Raw genomic sequence first — 21752 nt, 5'->3', positions numbered from 1 at the left:
ACAGCTGCATGGGATCTGAGCCTTATCTGAAACCCACACCACAGCTCACGGCAACATCTGATCCTCAACCCACTGAGCAAGGCCACGGATTGAATCTGTGTCCTCATGGATCCTGGTCAGATTCATTTCCCCCGAGCCATGATGTGAACTCCAAAGACGATATATTTTTAGAATTCAGTACTGTAAATGATGTATGCACATTTTTCTTCAAGTCAAACCCTATTTCTGAAAGATAACCAATTCAGCTAAAACAAATGGATGTTTTATTCTTAGCCTAGATTTACTAAATCTACAGTATTTTCGTGATTTACTAAACCTATTTTTAAAATTTCATTATACATGCTGGAAGATACATTTTAAAATCTTTATTCAATTTAAGATTCAACTAATAAAATTGAATTTAATAAGTACTACTCAATCTAATGAAGTATACATTTAAAATAGAGAATAAAATACTACAAAGATATATTAACACATAAATCACTAATATAAGTTAAAGTACTATTTTACGTCTACATTTTGTAAAGTATCCCATCAAAGAATTCTGAAAAATAAATGAAGAAAATTCAAGTACTGTCAAACATTCAAAAAGGATACGAAGAGAAGATTTCACACAAGCTTGCTGCTGTTTCAGGAACCTCTCACAATGTTTTAAAACCAAGATAAGATCACTTTCAGCACCATCTTTTAACAGTTTGAGGAATTTGCCATACCTGCATTAAAAACCCAGAAAACATACAAAAGGAAAAATGTCAGGACCTGATGGCAAATTCACCTTTTAAAGTTCATCAAAGGATAGTTCTCTTGAGATCTCAAGGTTTTAAGTTTTCATATTTCTACTTTTAGCATAACTATGTTGGAGCACTTAGAAAGATTAACACTCAATATATCTACTTGATAATTATGATAAATTGGAATTATCTGTATTTATCTAATATCAATAACTCCAAAGGAAAATGAAACAGTAATGAGAGAACAAAAACATAGATAATATAGATGAGTAGTAAAATATGGCATTTTTTTCTCAAATTTAATCTAAAACATGGAATGTTGATAGGATAGATTGACACAATGTTAAATCTAGAAGCAATTTTAGATTTCACCTAGTCCAATAGTTCTAAACAAGGGTGGCACTTCCCCAAGGGGCCATTGTGGAAATGTATAGGGGTGTTTTTTGATTGTCATAGAGTCCGGGGACACTACTGTTACTTGGGGAATGAGGGCTAGAAGGTTAGACATGGGACAGTCAGTCCTGCTCAGAACAACTTGCAAATGCCCTGCCTGTTACTTGCATAGATGAAAAAGCTTTTTATAATTATCTGAAACTAATTCTTTTCCATATAAACTCATAAACCATTTGTCTTCTGTTTTTCATTATACTCTGAATGTAACTATGTGTACATTAGGGAAAGATAATACTTTTGCCTTGCTTGAAGCCTCATCAAGACATTCACCACTTTGCAAAGTCACTTTGCCAAGGGCAACACTGTGATATTTGAATGACAAAAATAAAATCTGTTTCTATTTGTAGCTGTCACAGCTAAAATGACTATATAGAGGTGAAAGCTATGTCTCATACTGTAGTAGTATGCAAACATTTCATTATAAATCACTTTCCGTTTATTTCTTAACAATAAGATTATCTTGAATTAAAAAATATGTGACTAGCTTGCTCATATTTTCAATGGATTCCATTTCAGATACAAATTGGTCATGACAAAATAAAAAGGCATAGGGCCACTAAACATAATCACTGAGTTACATGCTCTATGTGATATGGGTGGGCAAGCTAGATTTACTATCATAGTTTTTATTAAAATGCTATGAATTTACAAAAACAGTCTTTTTAGAAGTTTTCACATGTTATCTTTTTCACACTTGATTCTGAAGATGACCCAATGAGATAGAATGGAGCTGTCAAGATCCCCATTTAATAAGAAAAGGGGGAGTTCAAGGACTTAGACCTTATAACTCTTAGTCTGTTCAGCTTATCCATTCCCTTTGAAAACCACAACTTGAGAACTAAAAATTCAAACTACTATAATTGGTTTATTCATTTTAGTTCTGCATCTATCATTAAGGTACTTTTGTACTCATAATGATACATACTCACAATATTTGACAATAAAAACTAATCATATTTTAGAAAATGGTATAACTGTGCAACCAATGTGCTGATTTTTACAATGTTGTTTTTGCAAAAAACCTGACAGTCGAAGAGACTTAAATACACTGTAATTAGGCTCCGAAATAATAATAAACTGTAACTGATTACCTGTGAGTAATTTAATCATGAGATAATAGCCTCAAAAAATTATTATTTTCTGAATGATAAAGTTTGCATTTAAAGTATATAAAATAGTTGGCTCTTAAATACTATTAAGCACCTATCAGAGAGATAAAACAAATTCTAGAAATGCACAAGTGAGCTATTTCTTTGTAATATACCTAACAGTCATTTTAACGCCCAGCTGCTGCAGAGATGAAAGACTTTCGTTCTTCACATTTGCATCAGTAGCTAAAAACAAGAGAATATTGGGTTATAAACATGTATAAAAGTCTGCATAACAACCACATTTTAATTGAAAATTGATGAAAGCAAGATTTCTACATATTTTAATGTGTATTTTGAAAACATTGGTGAATCTGTTTTTTAAGAGCTGTCAGTTATATTTTTTTCAAGAAATTAACAGGAAAAAATAACTTTTCTCCTATAAAAATATTAAAAGCATATTAAATAAAAAAATCAATTTTAAAGCAATCTATTTCTACTTGATTCTCAGAACACAAATCTATTAACCCAAAACAGTCTAGAATATTGTATTTTCATCAAATACTGCATACATAAGGTTTTGAATTACAAATATAGATAGACATGTATGGCTGTTCTCTTCTTGAAGATTTAAACACGAGTCACAGGAAGGAATAACTGGCAGTATTCTACCTACAGTGTATGGCAATGTATGAGGGCAGAAGAAACAAATTTCTTTCCTCAGGCAAATTTTATTTGTGACATAAGAATTGTTATCACCTTACAAACACGAAGCAGAGGTTGTACAGGACAGAGAACAACAGGAGAGGCTGAAAGTTTAGTCTTTGACAACACCGGATGACCAAGTTAAGAGTGAACAATCAAAAGGATCACTAGACAGAGAGTTCCCATTGTGGCACAGCAGAAACGAACCTGACTAGTATCCATGAGGATGTGGGCTTGATACCTGGCATCGCTCAGTGGGTTGGGGATCTGGCATCACCATGAGCTGTGGTATAGGTCTCAGATGCGGCTAGGACCTGGCGTGGCTGTGGCGTAGGCTGGCAGCTGCAGCTCTAGTTCGACCCCTAGCCTGGGAACTTCCATATGCCATAGGGGCATCCCTAAAAAGCAAAAACAAACAAAACAAAAGCATGACTAGATAGCACCTACTGGCTGAAGAAACCACAGCATGTGCAACATTTGTGCACGTGTACCCACATGCACACACATACACAAATGGGGAATTGACCAAAGTCAGAGAGCTATTTAGTGATACAGAGGGCTAAAAGCTAGTTTCATATAAGCAGATTTATTTTCCCATTACACACCAGTACATGTCACATTTTTAATAATATACATACTTACCTCATGAACTAATTCATTACTTTTAATAAATCCCTTCTGATAAAATAAAGTGTGATGCACCATGCTAGAATCTATGAGGGACAAAAGATAAATAATACATCATGCCCTAAAAGAATTTCCCATGCAGTGTCAAGAGATAAAATTTGTATATAGGTAACATTGATAAAGATATTTTGAAACACAAAGTGAAACAAGAATGCTACAGATAAAGAATCATGTGAATTCATAAGAGGGAGATTTTAGAAAGAAGTGGCATTTAAATTGAACTTTAAAATATGGGTAGACTTGAGAATCTGAAGAGATAGGGAAGAACAAATTAAACACCACTGTTACCAACAAGTGATCTCTGGAGCAGCAATAATTAATCTTTCAGAACTCTTAAAGAAATGGTAACCCACATCTCCTAATCTGCCTTGTTTCATGATGCAGGAACCCCTCATAGTCCCAGGCAAAAAAGTCTAGCTCACCTACCTAGCATAGAGTGGTAATTTTTTTTTTTTTTTTTTTTTTTTTTTGCTTTTTAAGGCTGCGCACACAGCATATGAAAGTTTCCAGGCTAGGGGTTGAATGAGAGCTGTAGCTGCTGGCCTATGACACAGCCACAGTGATGCAGGATCCAAGCCACGTCTGCGACCTATACCAGAGCTCACAGCAATGCCGGATCCTTAACCCACTAGGCCAGGCCAGGGATGGAACCTGCATCCTCATGGATGCTAGTCAGATTTGTTAACCATCGAGCCACAATGGGAACTCCAGGAGTGGTAAATTTTTAAAGAAAAATAAAAATTTAAAAACCTAAGTGTAGGTTAATTTCTTGATAAGCTACATTTGAGTTTTACTTATTTAGATCAGAACACAATCTTAGCAATACTTGTTAAAATTTTGCCTCAGTTAAGCTATAATTTATACAGTTTAGAATTCCTCTTATTGCAGTAGTAGATATATCTTCCATCCCTAAGGAAGGATACCAGTTCTGCACTTCTCTCACTCCTAGCAACAGGCTGAGCAAGGGAGACTACTCAATGTCTTCTCCAGATTTTTCAAACTAGAGTGATGATGGTATTCCCCTACAAACCCTCACCATTAATCACAGGGCTATTGAGGACCTCTATGTGGGACATGGAAAGGAGACTAAGATTGCTAAGGACAGCTTCATCCTATTAATATGAGCCAATTATTCTGCCTCTTTTTCTGCTTGGACAAAAAAAAAAAAGTTTGGTTTGGGTTTCCATCACTTTGTACTAAAAACATACATCACAAATTATTCTCACAAAATAATGGCCAATATTTAAAACTACTAATCATCATTCATACATTCACCATAATTTCATGTTCTAAGTCTTATCAACATTTTTTTATTCAGCCATAATTTAAATTCAATAATTTTGGAGTTCCCGTCGTGGCGCAGTGGTTAACAAATCCGACTAGGAACCATGAGGTTGCGGGTTCGGTCCCTGCCCTTGCTCAGTGGGTTAAGGATCTGGCGTTGCCGTGAGCTGTAGTGTAGGTTGCAGACGCGGCTCGGATACCGTGTTGCTGTGGCTCTGGCGTAGGCCAGTGGCTACAGCTCTGATTCGACCCCTAGCCTGGGAACCTCCATATGCCGTGGGAGCGGCCCAAAGAAATAGCAAAAAGACAAAAAAAAAATAATAATAATAATAATTTACCAATGTCTACTACAACACAGTCAGGTTAAATTCATTTGGTTAGTGACCAGGGAGTTCTTTTGTTTCAGTACTTGAATCTGTTCCCAGTGATTCCATATTTTATGATTAATTACATTTTAGATTCTTAAGTTAAAAATTGTAAAATTTTAGTGCTGTAGTATTGGTGACAATGGCTGATTTTGCAAAATTTAAATAGTTCCAATAGAACAAACATTTTGACTTTATATATGCCTACAGCCACTGAAGAGACCTATCAACTACCGTAATGTGATATAAGGACAAGAGTGATTTATGTAAACTACTACCAGAACAATTTTAGGTTAGATCAGATAACACTAAGAATATTAGTAATACAAAATTAGATGATTAAGCATAAAAAAATCTTATTTTCTCACTAATATTTAGATCTGTATACTTATAATAATACTTACGTTTCTCTTCTAGAAAATTTAACACAGATATCTTAACAGTAGAGGAGTAGTATGCAGTGGACTAAGGGTGCTAAGAATAGCATTTCCAATGTCATGAATTCTATAGATCAGGGTACCTTCTACCAGGAGATGCTAACCTCCAAAATTGTGAAGAATGGAATAAAGTTAAGAATCAAGGAGAGATAATTTGCCCAAAGGGACTGTGACACTGAATGCTATATAAGGTTCAGATTCTTAGTTCTCCATGGAAGAACAGTCTTTCTGGAGTGGGCAAGCTGTCAGCCTGACATGACAGGTAAGTGTTCTATTATACAAAAAATTCCTAGGCCTGTTTCCCTCTAAAAGTTTATGATTCTGTATCTTCAGAGTAAAAACTTAACCCTGTACATTTCAAAAGATGATGGTTCCCAATTACGGCTATATATCAAAATCCTCTGAGGAACTTTTGTTTTATTTATTTATTTATTTATTTAGTCTTTTTGCTATTTCTTGGGCCGCTCCCATGGCATATGGAGGTTCCCAGGCTAGGGGTTGAATCGGAGCTGTAGCCACCGGCCTACGCCAGAGCCACAGCAACGCGGGATCCAAGCCGCGTCTGCAACCTACACTACAGCTCACGGCAATGCCAATTTGTTAACCCACTGAGCAAGGGCAGGGACCGAACCCGCAACCTCATGGTTCCTAGTCGGATTCGTTAACCACTGGCGCCACGACGGGAACTCCCTGAGGGACTTTTAAAAAGTAAAAATAAACAGACTGTACTCCAGACCACTGGATGAGATTATCGAGGATGACTGTCCAACAATTTGTTTTTTTTTTTTTTTTTTGAAGACCTCCACGGTTTACTTCTTGTGCACTAAAGTTGAAGTCTACTCAAAGGAATAAAACTGAACTTCAGGTATAGTTAATTACAACTGGCCAATGATACCCTGTCACACAAATTTCACTTTAAAGTACCAGTTTAATCTCCAAAAAGGCTTTTAAATGAGAATATATGAGGTACTAAGTATACCACAATAAATACCCACTTAAAAAAAAATCATCTGTATGATACAGATGAAGGTGACTTTAGAGTGAATAAAATTCTATTGGAAAAAAAGTAAAAAATGAAGTTTCTTGAAATAAGAAGTCAGAAAATGATTTAAAAGTAGATATTAAATTTGTATTTGAACTATAAGAGTTTAGTGAAATAATCTTTGTTATATCTAACCTGGACTAAATATAACTTATGAAGCAGAAATTAAAATCTGCAGAAACAGGAGTTCCTGCAGTGTCTCAGCAGGTTAAGAACCCAACATACTATTCAATAGGAAAGAGGTTTGATCCCTGATCTTGCTCAGTGGGTTAAGGATCTGGCATTGCCACAAGCTGCGGCCTATGTCCCAGATGTGGCTCAGATCTCACATCTGGATCTGTGGTGCAGGCCAGCAGCTGCAGCACCAATTCAGCCCCAAGCTCCAGGAACTTCTACATGCAGCTGTAAAAAGGAAAAAAATCTTCAGGAATAAAATTGACTGAGCAAATTAAGTAAAATTCAATGATAAAAATGGATGTTTTCAGGGAACTCTGATGCATCATTGGTAACCAGTGACTTACTGAAATGTGTACAACAGTATGTGAGATAGATAGTAGTCTTAAAAAACACTGAGTGAATGAAATGAGTAGATGAATGAACATAATAAGTAGTAAGAAGTAAATGAACAAATATCCAATGAGCAACCACAAAAGCTATCCTTTACGTATCTAACTAGAAGCAAGGTGAGAAGGAAATAGATATGAACTAAAAAAAATATTTTCTGTATACTGAAATCAAGAAACAAATGTGTGATAAAACTCCCATTCCCCAGAGTGACTGCGAAAGTTACTGAATAAGTTATTAAAGTCAATCAAACAATGACACCTATAGCATCAGACTTATCCTACTTCCTTATCAATGCCTAATTTAATATCAGCACCAATACTATTCGATATAATCAATCACTTTAATTAAATAAACAAAATGAGTTGGAAAAAATGTACTTAATATTGACGGAAATCACTCACTGTGGTAATACATTCTGTTCTATTTTTAATTTAGAAAGCTAGCACATAGAGCAGTGGTAGAAGAAATTAAAATCTATTTTGCCTGACACTTGGCTAATAGTGTGAAAAAAAATTAATTTTTGCAAGAGTAAAGCATATCTCCACTGGAGGACAAATCCAGTATTGGAGAAGCAGTTAGAGCCTGGCTGTTTACTCTCCTGAGGCCCTGTAGCTATAGTAAGGTCATTGAACTCTCATCATCCAAATACCAGTCTATATCCTTCTATCCCCTTCTTCCCAAAGCAAGCTTGAAGGTTCTGTTTCTTTTTTTTTTCTTTTTAGGGCCATACCTAGGGCATATGGATGTTCCCAGGCCAGGGGTGGAATCAGAACTGCAGCTGCCAGCCTATGCCACAGACATAGAAATGCCAGATCTGAGCTGTGTCTGCAACCTACAATGAAGTTCTTGGCAACGCTGGATCTTCAACCCACCGAGCAAGGCCAGGGATTGAAGCCACATCCTCATGGATACTAGTCTGGTTCATTACCACTGAGCCACAATGGGAACTCCCTGCTGCTACTTTTTTAACATGTGGTTATCTACCCATTTTATTCAATTTTTACTGCCATAAAATTTAATTCCTTATGATCTATAAGCTATTCCAAGAGTCTCTGTCCCCTAATTGGTATAGTTGGCATCATTTGGAAAAAAGCATTACTCTTTTTCATGTCCTTACTATACAATTGCCCTTGCCTGCAAGATGCTTCCCTTCTTCTATTACTTTCAGCTGCAACGGCCCAGAAGGCAGCACTGGGGCTACTCCTGCTCTGTCATTGCTTCATCCTCTAATCTTCATAATGGCATTAGTCAACACTGATCATTCTTTCCACTCAACTTCTGTGCTAGGTACAATAAAACCCCTCATCTGACAAAAACTCCTTTCAAATAGTATACTTAAAGGCTCTAAGCACACTGCCTGAAACAAAGTAGCCAGGTGTCAGTTTTCCATTTATTTTCTATTTTACCATATGCCACAAATTGTTTAACCCATCATTTTAGATAGATGCTCTATATTCCCTCAAGGACAGGGTCACTTACATTACATACCTCCTTGCAATTATCAAGCAGAGTCACAAACGTGCTTCATTAATATAAGTGAGAAAAGAGTATGTTTGCTGAATACCCAAAGAAAGTACAATGGATATTTCACTGTATATATTAAATTTAAAAATATTTTAATAGTCAAAAGGTGAAACAGGGCAAAGCTTTCTGATATTTTTTCCAACCTTATGATTAATAACATAAAAGAAAAAAGGGATAAAATTAAAATATTTACCACCCTGAAAGGAGTACTTAATTTACGGTTTTAAAGAAACAATTACACAAGGAGAAAATCCCCAACTAGGTTCAGGGAAATGAGCTGACAAATGTTATCATCTGTTAAGACTTAGAAAGATAGCTGTATGGAGTTACAGACTGCCTATGTGCAGAACTTTGTTCTCTCCTCTTTAAGGGGATAAACAGCCAAACTAATTTGATTTTTTTCCAGATTTGCAAATTTTATAATGGATTGAGATCCTAAGGGAGCTAACAACAGATGGATGATTGTGTTATTCTAATTTCAACCACCTTAGGGTTTAGCAAGCTGTCATTTTTAAAAAGTCAATTAGTTTCTCATTTCAAGAAACATGAAAAAACGTTGAATATATCTATTCAGCGTCTGCTTTGCAACATCTTTTATATGAAAACAGTTTTTGTTTATTTAAATAGTGAAATTTTATAAAAGAAAATTGTTCCATCAGCCAAAAAATAAATGGTAAAGGATGAAGATATCTAGAGCCATGGGAAGAAAACAATCCTAGCAACAAACTTACATTATAATAACAAATATTACACAATCAACAGGTAGTCACTATTTTTAGCTGTACTCTAAAAAATGCCAGTGGATAGTTGTTCAGCTGGAGCCTTTAAAAAATTTAAATCCACAGTCAAGTTTTATCTGCCTAGATAATGCATTCAACAAAGCCAATAGCTGAGATCTCTTTCAGCATAATTTAGAAAGAGAGAGCAGTAAATGCATGCGTATTGAGCAATCAGCCTTGTGAATATTTAGATAATATATACAACATAATGACAATTTTAGATTATCTACAGGAAATATGACCTAAAAGAACAATGTGCAAAAGAGAGTGTAGAATTTGAAGATTATTATATTGAAGACAAAGAGATACCCATTCTGGCCATTCAAATCTCCATGACTACCACTTCTTACTTATTTCCTCTCTTACTAATAGATCTGATCATCAATCATTTCTGTTATGTTTTCCACATCCTTTTCCAAGTTTGTTCAAAAAACTGTAACTTTCTTCACAAATGTTTTTCTTCAGTACAGCTGAACCTTGAACACCACAGAGGTTGGGGCATCAACCCTATACAGTCAAAATCCAAGTATTAACTTTGCAGTTGGTCCTCCATATCCTCAGTTCTATATCCATAGATTCAACAAACCATCTATTGGTAGTATTGTAGTATTATTCATTGAAAAAACAAAACTGCATATAGGTGGACTTGTGCAGTTCAAATCTATGTTGTTCAAGCATCTGTAGTTTTGAATGATATAATGCATAAGTACCTGAGCACACTATTTAAATCAAGCAGTGCTCAAAAGGTATCAATCCCCTTTGCCTACTTTAATTTGTTTAATTCTACTTTAATTCTTGCTTTCAATTTCTTATGACCACTGATAGCCCTTTCCCAAACCCATATCACTATGATTTAATTAGGTATATGTTCATATGTATATTTGTAAACCTCAATAGATTTAGAATTGCTATATGAATGCATTGTGTGAATACACAGATACTATATGATGATGTGCATATTTAATTCAATAAAAATATATCAAATGTTAAACAAAGGTATCTGAGAGCTAATGGAATAATTTAAATTAGCCATATACAGTATAATAAACATCAAAATGATAGTTTGATGTGAATGCAACAGGAGCATAAAGGAGGGACTTTTGACTGGGAATTAAGAGGGAAGGTGACATTCTAGCTGCAACTTTATAGTTTACAATGGAGTTGAACCCTATCATATAGGTGTTAATGGGAGTAAAAAGTTTATCCAGAAGGAACAGCAGAGGCAAAGATTCAATTATATGAACGCACAGGATATGTTTGTGACGTGGTAGGTAATAGGGCTTAAACAAACAAACAAACAAAAATACCCCCAAAAAACACAGGCTCAGCCAGAATGAAAGCATGTATTTAATTTTTTTCTCTTTATGGAGATTTTACACACTGTATTTAACTTGAATAAAAAACACGTATTTGAAGGATGGTTTCTTTGCCAACAGAAAGGTCATGTTATTTTTATGAGGAAGAGAGGCAATAATCCCTGATGATCTATTATCACGCTACCCTCTCTGCTTTCTTCACTATGTCTTTATTTACTGATACCCAAGTACTGGATATTCACCCTTGGGAGATTTCAGTTTTTCACTCTACTTCATCCTCTACAGTTATTAAATCATCCTCAAGTACAAACTTCTGCTCAGAAATCTTAAATGTTTTAACTTCAGTAAATAATAGGGTAAACCAAACTGATTGATAGTTTATAAAGCTCTTCTCCTTCATTCTTTTAAGCATTTTCTCCTTTATTTGTCAAACACTTATTGACACTGTTATTCTAGGTACAGAGGATATGGCAAACTACCCTATATGAGACTATTGCCACATGAAGAATTAGTCAGAATATGAGAGAAACATGACAAAGAGATGTGTATTGGCTTTATACACTAAGCTGATGATTTAGTAATTTGTATTTTCGGTGCACAACTTTCCCCTAAATTCTGTGTTTAGAGATGCCTACTAAATGTGTGTAACAAGTATTCAAAATATCACATAAAAGCAAGCTCCTGGGAGTTCCCATTGTGGCTCAGCAGAAATGAATCTGCTAGTATCCATGAGGATGCAGCTTTGATCTCTGCCCTTGCTCAGTGGGTTAAGGGTCCAGCATTGCCATGAGCTGTGGTATAGGTTGCAGATGTGGCTTGTATCCCATGTTTGCTGTGGCTGTGGTGTAGGCCAGGGGCTACAGCTCTGATTCAACCCTAGGCCTGGGAAACTCCATATGCCACAGGTGCAGCCCTAAAAAGACAAAAATAAAATAAAAATAAATAAAATAAATAAAAGCAAACTCCTAATCCCCTCTGTGAAATCTATTCTTCTTCCATTCTTCTCTCTGTATTTGATAATCCCATCCTTCCAGTGGGTCAGATCAGTAACTTGGGTCTTTGATGGTTTTTCTCACCCCATTATTTAATCTGTTACCCAATTCTGTTGGTCCCATTTTCAAAATAAACCTAGAATCCAAGTACTTATAACAAACTCGACTGACGTCCTCATCCAAGCCCTTGCCATTTTTCACCTGGACCTTTTCAACAGCCTTCTAACTTGTCTCCCTGCTTTAGTCCTTTGTTCCCATTCAGTCATTTCCTGATACATCCATAGTGATCTTTTAAAAATAAGTCAGAGCATGCCACTCCTGTGTTCAAGACCCTGTGATGACTTTCAAACCCCTCTGTTAGTCTTACATTTAGTTTTAAAGGAACCTCCGTATTATTCTCCCTAGCAGCTCTACCAATTTACATTCCCGACAACAGTGAGGAGGGTTCCTTTTTCTCCACACCCTTCCCATATTTGTAATCTGTAGACTCTTTGATGGTTGCCATTGTAACTGGAGTGAAGTGATACCTCATTGTATATTTGATTTGCATTTCTCTAATAATTAGTAATGTCAAGCATCTTTTTATGTACCTGTTGGCCATCTGTATGTCTTCTTTGGAGAAATGTCTACTAAGCCTTCTGCCTGTTTTTAGATTGTGTATATGGTTTTTTTGTCTTTTTTTTTTTTTGTCTTTTTAGGGCTGCACCTGTGGCATATGGAGGTTCCCAAGGTAGGGGTCTAATGGGAGCTGTAGTTGCCAGCCTGTGCCACAGCCACAGCAATGCCAGATCTGAGCCACATCTGCGACCTACACCACAGCTCACGGCAACACCGTATCCTTTGCCCACTGAGCAAGGTCAAGGATCGAACCCTCAACCTCATGGTTCCTAGTCGGGTTCATTTCTGCTGCACCACGACAGAAACTCACTGTTTATTTTTTTGATATTGAACTATACATAAGCTGTTTGCATGTTTTGAAGATTAATCCCCTGTCAGTTGAATCATTGGAAATTATTTCTATTCTGCCAGGTTTCTTTTCATTTTGTTTATGGTTTTCTTTGCTGTGCAAATGCTTTTAAGTTTAATTGGGTCCTATTTGTTTATTTTTGTTTTTATTTCCATTACTCATATGATCCTGCATTCCCATTCCTGGGCCTATATCCAGAAAAAAACTGTTATTCTAAAAGATACACGCACCCCAATGTTCACTGCAGCACTATTTACAATAGCCAAAACATGGAAGAAACCTCAATGTCCATCGGCAGATGAATGGATAAAGAAGATGCTATACCTATGTACAATGGAATATTACTCAGCCATTAAAAAAACGAAATAATGCCATTTGCAGCAACAGAGATGAATCTAGAGTTGATAATACTAAGTGAAGTAGACCAAAGACAAATATCGTATGATATGGCTTACATGTGGAACCTTTAAAAAAAAAAAAAGATACAAATGAACTTATGAAATAGACTCACAGACATAGAAAACAAACTTATGGTTACCAAAGGGGAAAGGATTGAAAGGCATAAATTAGGAGTTTGTGATTAACATATACATACAATTACGTACAAAACAGAAAACCAACAAAGCACAGGCCACTCTATTTTGTAGCCTATAAGGGAAACGAATCTGAAATAATGTACAAGGGAAATGCATATGAAAATCTACAACTGAATCACTGTCCCGTACACATGAAAATAACATGCAATTGTAAATCAACTATGCCCCAATTAAAAAAAAAAAAAAAACCTACCATCCTCTCTTCTCTAACTTCAACACCAAAAATTCTGTCCCCTTGCTCCTATTCAGTGATACTAGTTTCCTTCCTAATCACTTGCTGGAATTCTCTCTCTCTGAAAATATCCATATATCTTTCTCCAAATTTTGCTGATCTGAACACTATTTAGTATTGGAAACTTCTCCCCTCAACTAGCAGTCTTTAGACATCTTCCCTGCTGTTTACTCTACTTACACCATAGCACCTGACATACTAAATCTTTTACTTATTTACTGTATTCTCATCAGAAGGTAAACTATAAAGGTAAGACTTTCTTCTTTTATTCACTGCTATGTCCAAGTGCTTAGACAAGTTCTATCATACAATTAAAAGAAAATATCTATTTGTTGAATAAATGAACCTCTATTTGGAGGAGAAGGGGAGGTTGGCAATGCCAATAGTTTAGTGTTCCTGAAAAACAAAGATAAGGTATGAAGAGAAAGGGATGATGCTAGAGAAGGAGAAAAATAACATAAGGCTTTGGGTAACACAAAAAGCTTAAACTTCATGCAGTGGTCAATGGTAAGCTTCAAAGACAAAGAGGAATAGGGAGTGGTCAGGCTTATACTTCATAGGTCATTCTGAGAGCAGCATAAAGAAATGAGACTCCAATTAGAGACATCAGATAAAGAAAAGGTCATAACTTAAGCAAAAAAGTAATGGTGGCCTAAATTAACATAAAGAGTAGATAAATATAAACATAAATTTGAGATATATTGAGAATAGATAATTACTATGGCTTGGTAATTGGGAGGTAACTTGGCTTCGATGGACAGATGACTGCACCTCACACCAAAACAGACAATGTAAGAGGATGCATCTCAGTGAGGTATAAAATGAGGTCCCTATTAGACATTAAGGGTTCTGCAGCACATCCAGGTAATGTTTACCTATTGAGAATTTAGAAACGTGAGGAAGCAGCTTAAATATCTTTGAGTAGAAGAGGTAAATTTAGAAATCAACAATGTATAAAAATAACAGGTAATAATCAGTAAAATAATACAAGTAAATGAGATCACTAGGGGATAGTAGATGAAAGCAGAAAAATCAAACATTAGAAGATACCACCATAAAAAACATCTGAATGGATAAACAGAAAAAGAAAAGTCTAAAAAGTTACAAAGTTCGAGGAAGCCCAGACACTTGCACAGAAGAGACTGAAAGATTTTTGGAATGTATAGGAGACAAAGGGAGAGGTTTTCAGGATGAAAAACCTTGAATCTACTTACATGTTTGTAATCAACTTACGTGTCTCTAGGAAACATTATTTATTTGCACATTGAGCATTTTCCAAAATTCAAACTGTTTATTATGTACCTGTATATTCCACTGGGGGGAAGTAGCATTCAGACGGGCTTTCAGAGAGATGAAGAACAAATTTTTCAAGTAATTCTACTAAAGCTGTAATAAACAAGAGAATAATTAGGATATTAAAGGTCAAGCATAATATGTGATACTGCATCTCTAAATCACACACTAGTAATAAAAGTCATCAGAACTCCTTCACAGTTACAATCTTGACAGGGGCCAACTGAAAACATGTAACATTTTAATATTCATAACAATGTTTCCAATGTAAATTACATTTTAATAGCTTCACATAGAAACTATTCAATGCAAAACTGGATAAGAATCATCTGTTATCTTTAGATCCTCCAAGGATTACTTCGGAATTTGTTAAATGATTTCAATACAGGAAAAAAAATCACTAATTAGACTATATCTTATTATTCACACATTCAGGAAAAAAAAAATCATGAGAACACCAAGACCAGAGTCAATGCATACCTCTCATCCCTTTTAAGAGCAGGACATATTGTGTGTTTTATATACTTTGCAACAGATGGAGTCAGTTCAAGGCAACCAGATCAAAAGTAAGCTTGTCAGGGATTGGGGAGAGGGAAGGATGAATAGGCAGAGTACAGGATTTTTAGGGCAGTGAAACTGTTTTGTAAGGTAGTACAATAGAGGGTACCTGACGTTATCACATTTGTCACAATTCACAGAATGTGAAACATCAAGAGTTAACTCTAATGTAAACTAAAGTCTCTTGATGATAGTGATATGTCAATGTAAGTGCATCAGCTGTAACAAGTCTACCACTCTAGTGTGAAATATTGATAGTGGGGGAGGTTACACATGTGGCAGGGTAAAATGTATTCGGGAACTTTCTATACTTTCTGCTCAATTTTGCTGTGAATCTACAACTGCTCTGAAAGTTTATTAAAGAAAAACTGAAAAGATGTCTCTCAATGTAACAGTACAGAGATAATTCTACCACATTTGCATACATTACTTCCAAAATGAATATAACTATTTGGACAATTAATATGCAATCTAAAATTATTCTAAGAAGTATCTGTAGAGTAACTGATATGCTTATACATACAGCAAGTAAGCTTTTAAAACTGTGCCCTAGTTATATTCAGGATATTGATCATGACCTCTGTTGACTGAATGTACCCTTTTGCATATCCAAGTGTATTTTCAGTATACTATTCATGAAGGAAAATTAGTGTTGAATATGTGAAAAATGTGAAGTCAAACAGGAATAACATGCTTTCAAACAACATAAAACATCTCATGACATTTTAATAAAGATAAAAATAATGTTTTTATTCCTTGAACCCTATTCATATTCTGATTTCAAGGTTGAAATTAATATTTTGAAGTATGAAAATGCAATTAATTAAGGATCAGAAAGGACACCAGTATTGTGCCCTTTCAATACTGAATATATACACTCAAACTTACAGTTGTTTAGATTGGTTCTATCTTCACATGTATAGGCATAAATTCTCCCACTCAGAGAAATTTTTCAAATGTTTTTCTTTCATGAATCTGTATGTAAATAATAGCCCTAAGGTGAGAACTTTCAGCTTCTAAATGTTTATGTCGCCTAATATTGTCTCAAGATTACAGTTTTTTCAGAATGTCTTGATGAACTTTAGATATCATCAAGAAAGACGTGAGATATACATTAGTAACAAAGATTATATAAAACTTTTAGATGGACATTTCAACTCAATTATAATTGTGCTCATTTTAGCACAACCATGTTTGCTACATGTTACGCATTTAAACAAAGCAGCTGAGTTAATGGGAAAAGTCACAGCAGACTGCTAAACAATTATCTGAATCCTATGCCTGAAATCAGGCTTAGCTACCAGACAGACAGCTAAACACAGGTCAGTGAAGAGAAAATGCACATCTCTGAAAGGAGCTAAAACAATTTGATTTGAAACTTAAGAATAACAAGACCAATTACAAATTTTGCAAAGTAAACTACTTTCCAGCAAGTACTAATCTTGAAATAGGAAATTAGGCTTTTAGATTAATATATTGGAAGCTTATAAAGTAATTCTACATGTCCTATGTAAAAATGACGTCACTGAAATACCCAGAGAAGGTTCTGGATTTCTGTTGACTTCAATATATTCGCTTTGTCCAGGAACCCACATGAACAGCACTGTGCATTTTTAAATATTTTGAGAGATATATCATAGTCATGGAATGTTAAAAACTGATCCATATGTGGGAGTTGAACCCAAGGCCACAATTTATTGGAACTATCTCTTTAACTAACCAAACATAAGTGTAGCTGAACTACATCATTACTGGAGTGGCTATTTATCTCAGCAATGCTCAGTATCTCAGTCATTGTCAATTCACTGAAAAATTCCATTATCTGTGACTCAGGGAAATTAATTCACATCATAAAATTTTGTTAAGAGTAATTAACTCCAGTACTCTGCTATCTAGAAAGTAAACTGTAAGATACTGTTTTAAGTGGATTCTAATTTTAAATGACAGACCCACAATTTCTATAAGGGACTTTAAATTAGGAGCCATCTTGTTTTAGTTATATTTAATTCTTCAGGTTACACTATGACATTGACATTAATAGACTATAAAACCAAAGTTTATAATATTTATATAATAAAAGAGAATATGGGTTTTACTGCTGAGGAAAAAGTGAAGGCATATTGTTTAGAGATACTTGGGTATGGACTGTTTTCTCCCCTGGCACTGCCATCACCAAGAGCGGCTGGTTCCAAAAGAGCTCAATGTTTGTAAGGATGTAAAACTTCTCCAGGACTCACTCCTCTTTTATCACCGCTGGAACATCATCAGATCACATAAGCACAAAAAAATCCCACTATGATTTCAATTTTTTCCTAATCAATTTATACTGCATGCAACCACGATGCAGTGTTCTTGAACACTTGCTCATTCAGAACTTCCCATGATTCTCATCTCTCTACCCTCCACAAAGTCAGAATTCTTAAGGGTTTCAAGCACTTTACAATCTTACTACATGCAACCAAATTCACTTTTCATACAAATTATAAGCACAGTCCAACTATGTTTCTCAATGTTTTCAAGTACTCTGTATTCACTCCTCTTATAAAAAAGTTTGTATAATTATAGATTGATAAGAAGTTGTAGGTGTAGTACAGAGGTAGAGAAATTTCTTTACCACTTTCTTTAGGGTAGATCTGCTGGTAACAAATTTTTCATCAGAGACATTTTCTTGATTTCCTCACTATTCCTAAAGACTATTTTCAATAATACAGAGTTCAGGTTGACAGTTCTTTGCCTTTGGCACCTGAATAATATCATGCTACTTCCTCTGTCCTCCACCTTTTCTGGGGAGAAGTCACTGTCATTTGTATTGATTTTCCCTTGTAGAAGAGTTCCTTTTTCTCCACATCTCCAGTATTTATATATAGATATTTTGATGATGGCCATTCTGACCAGTGTGAGGTGATAGCTCACTGTAGTTTTGATTTATGTTTCTCTATTAATTAGCAATGTTGAGCATCTTTTCAGGTGCCTTTTGGCCAACTGTATGTCTTCTTTGGAGAAATGACTATTTAGATCTTCCACCTACTTTTTAATTTTTTTTTCTTTAGGGCCACACTTGTGGCATTTGGAAATTCCCAGGCTAGGGGTCAAATCAGAGCTGCACCTGCTGGCCTACACCATGTCTGTGGTGCATCTTTGATCTAAGCTGCAAGCTTGTGACAATGCTGGATCCTTAATACACTAAGTTGAGACCAGGAATTGAACCCACATCCTCCTGGATACTAGATGGGTTCTTAACCTGCTGATCCAGAGGAACTCCCTGATTGTTGGGTTCTGTTTTGTTTTTTGTTTTTTTGCTATATAAGCTGTTTGTATATTTTTTTATGATTTTTATTTTTGACATTACCCTGTTGTCAATTTCTACTGTACAGCAAGGTGACCCAGTCACACATGTATATATACATTCTTTTTCTCACATTATCATGCTCCATCACAAGTGACTAGATATAGTTCCCAGTGCTACCCAGCAGTATGTCATTGCTTATCCATTCCAAAGGCAATAGTTTGCATCTATTAACTCCAAATTCCTAGTCCATCCCACATCCTCCCCCTCGGCAACCACAAGACTGTTCTCCAAGTCCATGAGTTTCTTTCCTGTGGAAAGGTTCATTTATGCTGGACATTAGATTCTAGATATAAGTGATATCATACAGTATTTGTCTTTCTGACTTCACTTAGTATGGGAGTCTCTGGTTTCATCCATGTTGCTGCAAATGGCATTATTTTGTTCTTTTTATGGCTGAGTAGTATTCCATTGTGTATATATACCACATCTTCTCAATCCATTCATCTGTTGTTGGACACTTAGGTGGTTTCCATGTCTTGGCTATTGTGAATTGTGCTGCAAAGAACATGTGGGTGCATGTATCTTTTTCAAGGAAAGATTTGTCTGGATGTGTGCCCAAGAGTGGGGTTGTTGGATCATATGGTAGTTCTATATTTAGTTTTCTGAGGTGCCTCTATACTGATTTACATAGTGGTTGTACCAATTTACCTTCCCACCAACAGTGCAAAAAGGTTCCCTTTTCTCCACACCCTCTCAGTAAAGTAGCAGGATACAAGATTAATATTCAGAAGTCAGTCCATTTCTGTATACTACCTAAATAAAATATTAGAAAAGGAACAGAAAAATACAATACTTTTTAAAATTGCACGCAAAAAAATTAAATACCTGACCAAGGAGGTGAAAGACTTTATGCTGAAAACTATAAAACATTGATCAAGGGAATTAAAGATGATTCAAAGAAATGGAAAGATATTCCATGCTTCTGGGTTGGAAAAATTAATATTGTAAAAATGGCTATACTACCCAAAGCAATCTACAGATTCAGTGAATCCCTATCAAATTACCCATGATATTTTTCATAGAACTAGAACAAACAATCCAAAAACTTACATGGAACCTTAAAAGACCCAGAATTGCCAAAGCAATCCTAAGGAACAAAAACCAAGAAGGAGGCATAACTCTTCCTGACTTTGGGCAATATTACAAAACCACAGTCAAGATAGTGTGGTACTGGTACCAAAACAGACATACAGACCAATGGAACAGAATAGAGAACCCAGAAGTAAACCCAGACACCTATGGTCAATTAATCTTTGACAAAGGAAGCAAGAATATAAAATGAAAAAAAAAAAAAAAAAGACAGTCTTTTCAATAGGTGGTGCTGGGAAAACTGGACAGCTACATGCAAATCAGTGAAACTGGAACACACCCTCATTCCATGCACAATAATAAACTCAAAATGGTTTAAAGACTTAAATGTAAGACAAGATACCATTAAACTCCCGGAAGGAGAACACAGGCAAAACATTCTCTGACATCAGCTGTACAAATGTTTTCTCAGGTCAGTCTCCCAAGGCAACAGAAATAAAAACAAAAATAAACCAATGGGACCTAATCAAACTGACAAGCTTTTTGCACAGCAAAGGAAATCTTAAAAAACACAAAAAGACACCCTGTGGAGCGGGAGAAAATAGTTTCAAATGATGCACCTGACAAGGGCTTAATCTCTAAAATAAAAAAACAACTCATAAAATTCAACAGCAAGAAAACCAACAACCCAATTGAAAAATGGGCCAAAGAACTAAATAGACATTTCTCCAAAGAAGATACACAGATGACCAAAGCACATGAAAAAATGCTCAACATGGTCAATCATTAAAGAAATGCAAATCAAAACTACAGTGAGGTACCACCTCATACCAGTCAGAATGGTTATCATAACAAGTTCACAAATAAAAAATGCTGGAGAGGGTGTGGAGAAAAGGGAACCTTTTTGCACTGTTGGTGGGAAGGTAAATTGGTACAACCACTATGTAAATCAGTATAGAGGCACCTCAGAAAACTAAATATAGAACTACCATATGATCCAACAACCCCACTCTTGGGCACACATCCAGACAAATCTTTCCTTGAAAAAGATACATGCACCCACATGTTCTTTGCAGCACAATTCACAATAGCCAAGACATGGAAACCACCTAAGTGTCCAACAACAGATGAATGGATTGAGAAGATGTGGTATATATACACAATGGAATACTACTCAGCCATAAAAAGAACAAAATAATGCCATTTGCAGCAACATGGATGAAACCAGAGACTCCCATACTAAGTGAAGTCAGAAAGACAAATACTGTATGATATCACTTATATCTAGAATCTAATGTCCAGCATAAATGAACCTTTCCACAGGAAAGAAACTCATGGACTTGGAGAACAGTCTTGTGGTTGCCGAGGGGGAGGATGTGGGATGGACTAGGAATTTGGAGTTAATAGATGCAAACTATTGCCTTTGGAATGGATAAGCAATGACATACTGCTGGGTAGCACTGGGAACTATATCTAGTCACTTGTGATGGAGCATGATAATGTGAGAAAAAGAATGTATATATACATGTGTGACTGGGTCACCTTGCTGTACAGTAGAAAACTGACAAAACACTGTAAACCAGCTATGATGGAAAAAATAAACATCATTCAAAAAAATAAATAATAAAGTTCAAGCAAAACAAAAGAAGGTAATGTGAAAAAGTACTCATCTCCCTTTTTATAGGAGACTACTCAGAAAGATGTAAAAGTAGAAAAGTTGAACATGCAATTATTAGGGAATTTAATGTTTAGAATGGA

The 21752-nt window shown here is 35.5% G+C and overlaps 1 protein-coding gene across 1 annotated transcript in view; it reads right to left on the bottom strand.

Annotated features, from left to right (window-relative positions):
- The window catches only part of TBC1D32 (TBC1 domain family member 32), a 213479-nt gene that overhangs the window by 48168 nt on the left and 143559 nt on the right, over positions 1-21752 (bottom strand). The window contains exons 28-30 of the mRNA XM_047759558.1: positions 15068-15151; positions 2449-2518; positions 598-713 (exon numbers count right to left, since the gene is read on the bottom strand). Coding sequence (XP_047615514.1) covers positions 598-713; positions 2449-2518; positions 15068-15151 — 270 coding nt within the window. The remainder of the gene's footprint in view (positions 1-597; positions 714-2448; positions 2519-15067; positions 15152-21752) is intronic.

This window comes from Phacochoerus africanus, chromosome 2 (genome assembly GCF_016906955.1).
Source record: "Phacochoerus africanus isolate WHEZ1 chromosome 2, ROS_Pafr_v1, whole genome shotgun sequence".
In the NCBI taxonomy this organism is placed as follows: domain Eukaryota; kingdom Metazoa; phylum Chordata; class Mammalia; order Artiodactyla; family Suidae; genus Phacochoerus; species Phacochoerus africanus.
Note: the sequence above shows the minus strand (reverse complement) of the source record. Positions and strands in the feature narration are given on the sequence as shown.